Raw genomic sequence first — 9,720 nt, forward strand, 5'->3', positions numbered from 1 at the left:
GAGAAGGCCCCTCTCTTCAACAGGGAGTGGCAGCGCAACGTGGAAAGGCTTAACACACACACACACACACACCTCATGTCTGTTTATTCACATCGGCAAAGCACGTGCAGACACATGTGCGTGTGCGCACACACAAACACACACGCACACAATCTGCCTCACCCTCACATAGACATGCGCATACAAAAGCACACCTGTCAGGGCCTTTCCACTGTGTGAGCAAAAGCAAAGAAGTCCGGCCCCCCCTCCGTCTCTCTGTATGTGGTATCCCATGTCTGTTATATTAAAGCAAATCTATTCAGTTCCCACTTTCTTATCTGAAATAATGGCATGAGCAATTTTCACATTTAAGTAAGCAAGGACACATGCAGTCTCTCTCTCTTCCACTCTCTCACTTAATGAATGGAATCAGATCTGGGCCCCCGTGGCTGCGGTCTAATCTGCCTTTGAAGATTTCTACAATTTACAGAAATAAATAATTACATACCACTGAACAGTTGTTTGGTTTGGGTTTTTTGTTGTTGTCGTTTTGTTTGCTTTTTGTAAATAGGATATATACACCTATCTACTTTTACATTTACTAGTCCACAAGTGCGTTCGATTTCTATGTTATTGGCCAGAGCCAAAAAGGGCCCAGGACATTGCCAGGAGCCTCCCAATTGTGCCAGTCAACTGGTGTGTGACGTCCATTTGAAGGAGGAATCTGTCAAATAGAGTGATTGAATTAAAGTGCACTTTGGTCCGGAGTGCTCTCTCTTTGCCACTTTCCACCATAACATGTCTTGTCCTAAAATAATTAGATTGAGGCTTTGGGTAATGGAGTGGCCGGATCCTCAGTGGTCAAAAGAAGGAATGGTGGCGCATTGAATAGAAGCCTCCAATCTTAAAAAACACTTTATTTCTTTACACTTGAGGTTTGTTGTCTTTTGTGACTATTATCCCCATTCACCAATTGCTTTCATGCAGCTGTGCCCCTCTTAAAAAGTCTTTGTGCAGGCACCATGAATACAGGGAATGTGTCCATGGCAGGTAGCCCTTATTGCAAGTTAATCTCTTGAAAGAGCCTCATACAAGTACTTTTAAATTCTCCCCTAGCCACAGAGGGCTCATCATCAATCGAGCACTTCTCCCCTTTGTAGGGTTGATGAGTGTGGTGCGTGGCTGGTGACAATGGCTGCCAAGTGTGGCAAAGTAATCACCTTCTGGGGAAAACACTAGTAATTACTTCTAAACTGTTTGGGCTTCAGAGACAACTGATATTGTGCAATAAAATGAAAAGGTCCCTTTAGAGAGCAGCGCTGTGATGGTCGATCTCAATATGTTTGTCATCTATTTGTTTACAGACATTTTTCTTTTCAGTTTCCTCACTGCAACCGTCCTTTTTATCCTATATGCATTTGTCTTCATGTGGTTTAGTTTATGTGCTGGACAAACACCATAACCACATTCTCCATGCATACTCACAAGACACTTTACATTATATAAGTTTATATAAGTTTCTTAGTTTCAGACAATTAAACAAGTCAAATACAGCTTCCATTCCTAAAGAGTATTTTAATTAAGCTCCTACATTCAGCCACACCTGTATTCATCCTTTAGGCTGTTAATAAGAGGCTATAATTATTTCTGAGCCTTTCTAATGAGATAACATCTTTTTGTGGATCCTTATTTAGTACAGTTATTAGGTGTAATGATGTTTAGCCATAATTTTCCTCAGGGTTTCCTCTGAGGTGAGAACTTACTGATCAATTGTGACTTTATAAGTTACAAGTATGAATTGTTAGTTGTTGCTCTCACAAACTAGATAGAATTAAGTCAAGATTACTATGATTAAGACGCTAAAATGAAATTATTTGAATCTGAAAAAGCAAGAAAGGCACTCTGACACCAGTTTTCTTTGTAACGTCTTTAATATCAAATATCAAAACTGAGTTTACACTGTATACATTTTTTATGTGCACGGATTAATAATAAATGCAGACAAGAAAATTCCAGAGCGCAAGACTCTCGCAAGACTCCTGCGACTTACCTCTGCTGCACCATAAGCTCATCTTGTCTGCTTGACACACGTGTGTGGGGTCTGAGGGGAAAGGCAAGCAAAGCTTTCAGTTTTACTAGAATAAGATATGAGTTAGACTTTTAAACTTTTCTAACCAGAAGTAAAAGCAAATGGCTGCCAGCAGAAAAGAAATATGTAAAACCTTGTGTTTTTTTAAATATCGTTCCTTTTTGTGGACATGGAGTGTCCTTTTACTTGGTCCTGCATTACCACTTTGAGCTACTTATAATTTATCTGAGTATTCTACAATCGTGCTACTAGTTAGGTTTTTTTTTATAAACTAAAATTAAATATGTTGAAAATGAAGTAAGAATTAATCAAAGAAAATCTAAACTATGATATTAAAAATGAAAATGTAGCACTGTCATACTGAGCTCTGAAGAGAGCATTTATTCCCTGCTGGGTTAAAATACAACAACAGACACATTTTTATTGCATCACAACGTTCAATAAATAATTTACAGGGAAAAGCAAATTCAGTGTATTCTTGTATATATAGCCTATACATATTTGCATATAGTCTGTAAGCACATGAGTTATAAAAAGCTATAAAAGCTTCATAAGAAAATATGCTAAGGCTGTGCAAATATTCCCTGTTTTGTAGGTCTTATGCTACCAAAACAATAAAATGAAAATATTCAGACTGCCTGAACAATTACCCACACTTTCATATATAAAGCATTATTCTGCACTTCCTGTGTTTCTGGACAGTTTTTGGAATTTTAACTCTTTCTTTAGGCAATTTCTGAGAGAGAAAAATACCTGACTGTTTCACTGTTTTGTCTGTCATTTGAAGCTGAGCAGCTTCCAGGCATGCAGTGAGTGAACAGTTAAGAAAAGGAGAACGAAAGAAAGAGTATCTGCCAGGCTACAGAGGAAAACATGATTCTCCAGCAGCAAATTTTGGGAAACTGGACAATGCTTGCTTACACTGTATCGTGATACTTGCTGATACTTGCTGATAACAAGTGGTTCCTTGGATAGCTGTACTGATAACAATTCAGGCCAGGTATAAGGAATAAGATTTTAAAAAAAGCTTTAGCTAGCTTGCAGCACACTCTTACCAATGCAATAAAAAAAACTGCACATTTAATACAAAACACCTTTTTAAGGGCTGTCTTCAGCTTGTATTGTTCTTTTCTGCCTCCTACTGGGCAAGCATAAAATTAGGCTAATTAAAAAATTTGCAAGGTGCATTTTGAGAAGAATGTTATATTGGATTGTTTTTAATAATCCACTGTGTTAGGCCTCCAATTAGTGTCTTGATTTATCAGTTAATTGATGCATGTATTAGTGTATTAGGTGATGTATTACTTGATTCTGCAATCCTTTATACAATGCTGCTTATAAATTTGTAATTTAAATTAAATGTACATATTCTGCCATGCCAACAAAGTTTTAGTGCGGTTTTAGGGCTGCTTCATATTGCCTATTCTGTGTCTTGCTTTCTTTCTTTTTTTCTTTCCAGTTTTGTTGGATTTTACTGTAGGTGTTAGTGAGTGACAGCGAATGAGAGGGAAGCAGAATGACAGAGACGCAGACATCACTACTTGAGGCCAGTGTGAGCATTCAGGCTGTATTGCACATCTAATAATCCCACGAGGCAGAGGGCCTGTGGGTCTCCCTTTGAACCATAGTCCATTCAACACAAGAACACCGAAACATCTCCCCACCCCTTTGCGGTCACCAGCATTTCATTTGCAATCTAAATCTAAAACACAGGGTGCTCGAGAGTCACATCAAAGGGCTTTTTGATAGCTAGGATAGAGCAAAGACTTGAAATAAAATGGCTAATTACGAGTGTTGATTAGTGGGCCATGTAAGCTACAGACTAATTGGATTGCACAATGGAGTAGTGCTTTTGTTTTCTGTGCATCTTAATGAAGTCTTTTTTTTACCTCTTTACAAAGGCTGAAATGTAGAAGCAATTTTTGTGTTTCCAAAGATAAAAATGGCGGCTTTAACAAACGTGCATATTATTCAAACAGTCATATAAAGAGACTTCATCTCATAGGTTGTGGATAATTTGATCAGAACTGGGTTATCCCACATAATTATTAACACCATATGTGAAAGCTTTGTTGTGTTAAAAGAACCATCAGAAGTTCCATTAAGGCTAAGTAACCCATGTCTTTTCAGTGGAGCTGAGTTTTACTTAAATGTTTAGTCATGTTCGGCTTCATCTGGTCAGAGATTGATTAGCAAAACATGAATGAGTTATAAACATAGTTCTATTAATATTTTATCTTTCAAATACATTATACCAAGTAATCTTTAAAATGTTTATTGTTTCATTTTTTATTATATAAATATTAATAGAAAATAGATCTGGAATAGAAATTTGGCATTAGAAGACCAAACTATTTTACTAATTTCTAGACTTTTTTTCTTCTTTTTTTGAACTGCTTCAGCAGATGAGATAAACCAGTAAACATGTGTTTTTGTTTTGTTTTTAACTGTCTTAAAGTTCACACTGTATGAACCATAAAGTAAGATGGGTGGGAGAGCTGATCTGAGGTGGTACAGGGAGAAATCTGCATATAAGTCAAGCTATCTAAAGATGAAGATGGAATTATATGAATGAAAGTACCACAATAACCTCCAAGTGATCTGCATTTAAAATGAGACAAAGGAAATACAGGAGCTCTGAATTAAAACTAATATGTCTCACGTCTGCTTATCCATGCAGACTGGGCCAGCCAATGCTTCAGTTTACTGCAATGTATCCAGCCAGCCAGACATCCATTTTCTTCCACTTGTCCAATTCAGGGTTGCAGGAAGCTGGAGACTATTACAGCTGTCATGGGGCAGAATGTAATATAATCAAAAAGCATAACAAGTAAGCTAGTGCTTACCATACTCAGCACTGTAATTACCAAAAGACGGTACAAAATATGAATCTGAATTACAGTGTGTAGCCTACCTAGTGTGTATTTCACCACAGGCCATAGCTAGAGTGTTAAAATATGGACACCCTTGAAAAGTATAATTCCAAATGCTCTGGAGGAATGCCCGCAGCGGAGGTCCTATTCTGTTATCTCCTCGGACAGGCTATCCTATCATGTGAAGCTCACACAAGCAGCCATCTGATTGAATCACTTGTTACCTAGGAGATCTGAAGGACTGACTGAGACCTTGATAACGTGTAACTACACCATTCATATTTTTCATTAACCAGTTTTTGCAACAGAACAAAGCAACAAATACACGAGTTATTCTTGTTTTTGTTTTTTTATTTGATTTTTTTTTTCATTTCGGAGGGGGTGCATTTACATCCTGAAGACTTGTTTTGTTTTTTTTAACTAGGATAATATTTGCGATTCTACCATGTATTAAAAACTGTTGCACGGGAATGCTGAAACGCATTTGCACCCTCATAACAAAAGAGGGAAAACGGATGGGAGGGGGTCGGTGACAGGCTCCAGCAGGGGGGGAGATTTCTGTGCAGGTGTCCTTGTATTTTCTGACACCTCGGAGACAGGACTCGACCGTAAGTAGCCTAAGACTGTTGAGGAAGAATCAAAGCTGATAACATAATAAATGTTTGATCTGCCATGAAATCCGAAAAGAGCAGCAACGGAAAGATATGCTCGTCTGGATGAGAGACCCCCGCTGGGTGAAGACACGCAGCGTATGTTAGCTGAGCCGTGAAAGCTCGCTGCCATTGACTGGAGCTCAGGCTGAAATGGGAGCAAAGCGATGAAGACCGATCGCAGGGGAGTGAGCATCCTCTAGCAAAAATATCGCATCACTGATCATTTCACGTTATTAGACATCAATTCCAGATTAGCAGAACGCGATATTTGCCACTACCCGGACAATTCGCCGTCGATGCAAAGGGTTTGAACGGTGGCATTTATCTCTTTTTTTCCCTTCTGTTTTTCATTCTGCAGATGTGCGCTGCAAGAGGAATATGGCCTGTTCGATGGGTGAAATGTTGAGGGATTAATCACTGATCATGATGAAAAGCAAATCAGTGCTGACCATTTCCAGCTACTCGTGGATGAGTCTTCTGGACTATTTTCACATGTTATGGATGATATGTCACGTTAGATGAAATGTATTTCAGGACAGTGTGCACCTGAAAATCACTGACTAAGACTACCTGCTACAGCAGCTTATTGTTCTCACTCCCTAAAGATCAAAGCACCCCACAGCTGCTTTTCTCTCCTGTTTAGGATGGGACTAACCTGACTTTATGTTAACACTCTGCTGGGCGTCACATGAACAATGTCAAGTTCTCAGCAGCCTGATGTGGGCACAAATGTCACTGATGTTCCTGGGCAGCTTGGTTTCACCAGCTCCAATCAGGGCCCGGTCTGGTCCTCCATTGTTAACAGTGTGGTGAAGATGGTGCTCATATCTCTGATTGTCTGCGTGTCTTTGTTTGGGAATGTGATTGTTCTGCTGGTGTTCCAAAGGAAGCCTCAGCTCCTTCATGTGGCCAACCGCTTTGTCCTCAACCTCCTCCTGGCAGACCTACTTCAGACTATATTAGTCATGCCCTTTGCTATTGCAGCTACCATGCCAAGTGTGTGGCCTCTGGATGCTCGGCTGTGCCAGGCCCTGGTGGTGCTCATGCACTTGTTTGCATTTGCAGGGGTTAACACCATTATAGTTGTGTCTGTGGATCGCTACCTGGCAATTATTCACCCTCTTTCTTATCCCACTCGCATGACCCCTCACTTGGGCACCAACCTGATCATCTGCACCTGGGTGCTCAGTTTCCTGCAGAGCACACCTCCTCTCTATGGCTGGGGGACCATAGACTTTGACCAACATCACAATATCTGCTCAGTGGTGTGGTCTTCTAGTCTGTCCTACTCTGCTGTGGTGTCTACCTTTTCTTTCTGGCTTCCTGTGCTCATCATGCTCGGATGTTACTGGATGGTTTTCAGGGCAGCCCGGAGGCAGAACGCTCTTGTACACCCCATACAGACACAGTCCTACTCTCAACCCTGCCCGCAGGACTTCCAGGCACCTAGCAGCCCACAGCAGCGATGCCAGCCCCAGCAGCCCAGTTCACCGGAGGGACCTTACTCAGCCAGAAGATACCCAGTTCGAGTTAGACACAGGCGTTTTCACTACCACTGCAAGGCAGCCCGTGTGGTTTTTGTGATCATGGCTTCATACATCTTCAGCATGGGTCCTTACACCATTCTGAATACTATATCTATGTTCACCAGAGCAGCTATACCCTCATGGTTATCCTCCCTTGCCCTTGTACTCTTCTTTTTACAGTGCTGCCTACATCCTTATATTTATGGCTACATGCACCGTAGTGTAAGAAAGGAATTTCTGGCTTTACTCTGTGGGTTGTTCTGCAAGCAGGGCCGTCCCAACCAGAGCTCTGCTGTGGAAAGCTGCTTCACTACGACTGAGGGACGCTCCACCGCTCACCCTCACCTGCCCAGCTTGGCTGCTCGAATCGTCCCCCTGCGGACATGGGAAGAGTGCACAACATCGTCCTCTCCCACTTTTGAGAGGAAGTCGAGAGACAGTCGTAAGGAGACCACCTCTACCAGTATCAGCTCTGAGAAGGAACTTACAGTCAACAGCAAACAAAGCACATAAACTGCCATGCATCAGACAGACCATAGTTGCTCTTACTTTAGGACGCTGTCATGCAGCATGTTCATAGTTCTCAGCAGGTCGCTGGAATTACAAACAGAAGTATCATCATTTATCACCAACATATGATATTTTACCACTTTGTTAAAATCTCTGTTAAGTTATTGCTACTGGGGAAAAACCTAGGCACAGTAGTTGTTGTGTTAATGTGTAAAAGAACAAATTGTAGGAAAGAGTTATTGTGTTTCATATGTAAATGCATTTTTAAGCGTTACCACATGTGCCACATAAAGACTGTGTGCAGCTGTTAAAGTTTGTGCAATCCATCATTCTTGCAAACATAATAATGCTTGCGAGAGTGAACTCACTACTGTTATTTAAAATGGGCATTTAAATCAGTCTAAATTCAAATTATTCTCAATCTGCACGTGTAAAATAGGAAGTTGCTCTTATGTTCGGACCACTCTAATTATCAGATGTCTCTGATGGCGTGTAAATCTGCTGTATCCACACAATTGTCTCCTTTAAACTTTTTGTGTCCTGCTGGAGGTGCAGGATAGCGGACCTTGTCTGCAAGCAAATTTTGCTTGTAATTTTCCAACTCAGGGTATTGCTTGTAGGAAAAAAAAAGGAATAGATCCCACCTTGAACCTCGGGTGGGAGAATATGTGTTAAAGTCCCTATCACAGTGACTGCTCTTAGTCGCAAAGCGCCTTTTGAAAAAACAATTAGAAAAGTGATTTATTGTGCCTGTCAGTGAGAGCTTACAAGTGTTGGTGATTCCCTTTCTCTCATGGGATGGCCACACATTCACGTTTGTCTTAGTCCTTTGTTTCTTTTATCTACAGCGTAACTGATGTGGAAATTTTCCTTTTATTTCATACCACTTAATATTTGGACTCTGTGTTTGATGCCTTTCAAATGTTGGCGTGGGGAAAGGGGCGAGTATTTTTGTGTGATAAAAACATGCATGTTGCAAGATCTTTAACAGATTTCTTATATTCCATTGAGCACTTGTAGACTTGTGATGATACCTCATGATAAAGTATTTCTAAAGGAAAAGAAACTGTGTGCCTAAAGCCACGGATGCTTGCCACGACTCCTCTCAGAGAAAGGTAAATCATTAAGTTAGAAGTTTGCTATGATCCATCACCATATTATGTGCATTTATTTAAGTGTCTAGTGCCAAGTTTCTAGGTACCTTCTCAGAAAATGAAAAGAAAAAAAAGATTTGGCACAATGTGCTCCTGGTGTATTCTTATCACTAGACTGTCGTAGTTTCTGAGATCTGTAATGTACTTCACCTTGAACTATTTAACAGGTTACTGAGCAAATTCAAACTACAGTATTAAAAGTTGACAATCAAACTTGGGTAACGAGTTTGTTAGAGGCTCTGTAAAGGACAGTGTGTGTTTAAGTATACTAAAATATAAGATAAAATGTTTAATAGCCTTTGAAAAGTGCATATTTTTGTGATTTCTATTGTGCTTTTGTAATATTTTCATTTTCATTATTTAACATCAAACATTGTCTGTTGTTTAATAAAAGTACATTATATGTAATGCGTACAAAAGCATGACTTTACATGCAACATACCAAAAAATGCTTGAGTATCAGGCTGGCATTAGGTTTGAGAAGGATCTTAAAATGCACATTGAGCTATTTGCATTCCTTCCTGGATCTCTTTATAATCTGCTGACTTTTGAGTGGGTTAATAACAGAATTTAAGACTAAATCTACAAACCTTGTTGGACTTAAGAAGTGTTCAATTTTTAAACCCTTACTTACATGTTTCACAATTTGAGGTTATATGTTTTGCACAATATTTTGTTTTAAAATAAGAAATTTATGATTTGATTTTTTTTTTATAAAATATTCAATCACTATCTGTGACTGAGGAGCTAGGGCAGGGCTAAGAGTAGCACATTGCACTGCATCAATAATTATCTCTTTTACAGCGTTCCCCCAAGCACATTATTTTGCCTTTTGATTTTGCTCCAGCCAAGAAAACGAATCAGCTGAACGATAAATATTACTAGACTTATATCAATACACAAATAGTAAGAAACACTGTTTGTGGTAGGAATTGT

The 9,720-nt window shown here is 39.7% G+C and overlaps 1 protein-coding gene across 1 annotated transcript; it reads left to right on the forward strand.

The window, feature by feature from the left end:
* The first annotated feature begins 5,543 nt into the window (after nucleotides 1-5,543).
* On the forward strand, nucleotides 5,544-9,618 carry gpr101 (G protein-coupled receptor 101). Its single transcript, XM_085427786.1, has one exon. The coding sequence runs from the start codon at nucleotides 6,290-6,292 to the stop codon at nucleotides 7,631-7,633; it is 1,344 nt and encodes a 447-aa protein (XP_085283912.1). The 5' UTR covers nucleotides 5,544-6,289; the 3' UTR covers nucleotides 7,634-9,618.
* Nucleotides 9,619-9,720: the final 102 nt, after the last annotated feature.

This window comes from Rhamphochromis longiceps, linkage group LG2, assembly GCF_057381845.1.
Source record: "Rhamphochromis longiceps isolate RC_006_pf linkage group LG2, R_longiceps_female_GT1.1, whole genome shotgun sequence".
Taxonomy (NCBI): Eukaryota; Metazoa; Chordata; class Actinopteri; order Cichliformes; family Cichlidae; genus Rhamphochromis; species Rhamphochromis longiceps.

Excerpts from the sequence above, each read along its gene's own strand:
- gpr101 (XM_085427786.1), top strand. The coding sequence starts at position 6,290 with ATGTCAAGTTCTCAGCAGCCTGATGTGGGCACAAATGTCACTGATGTT.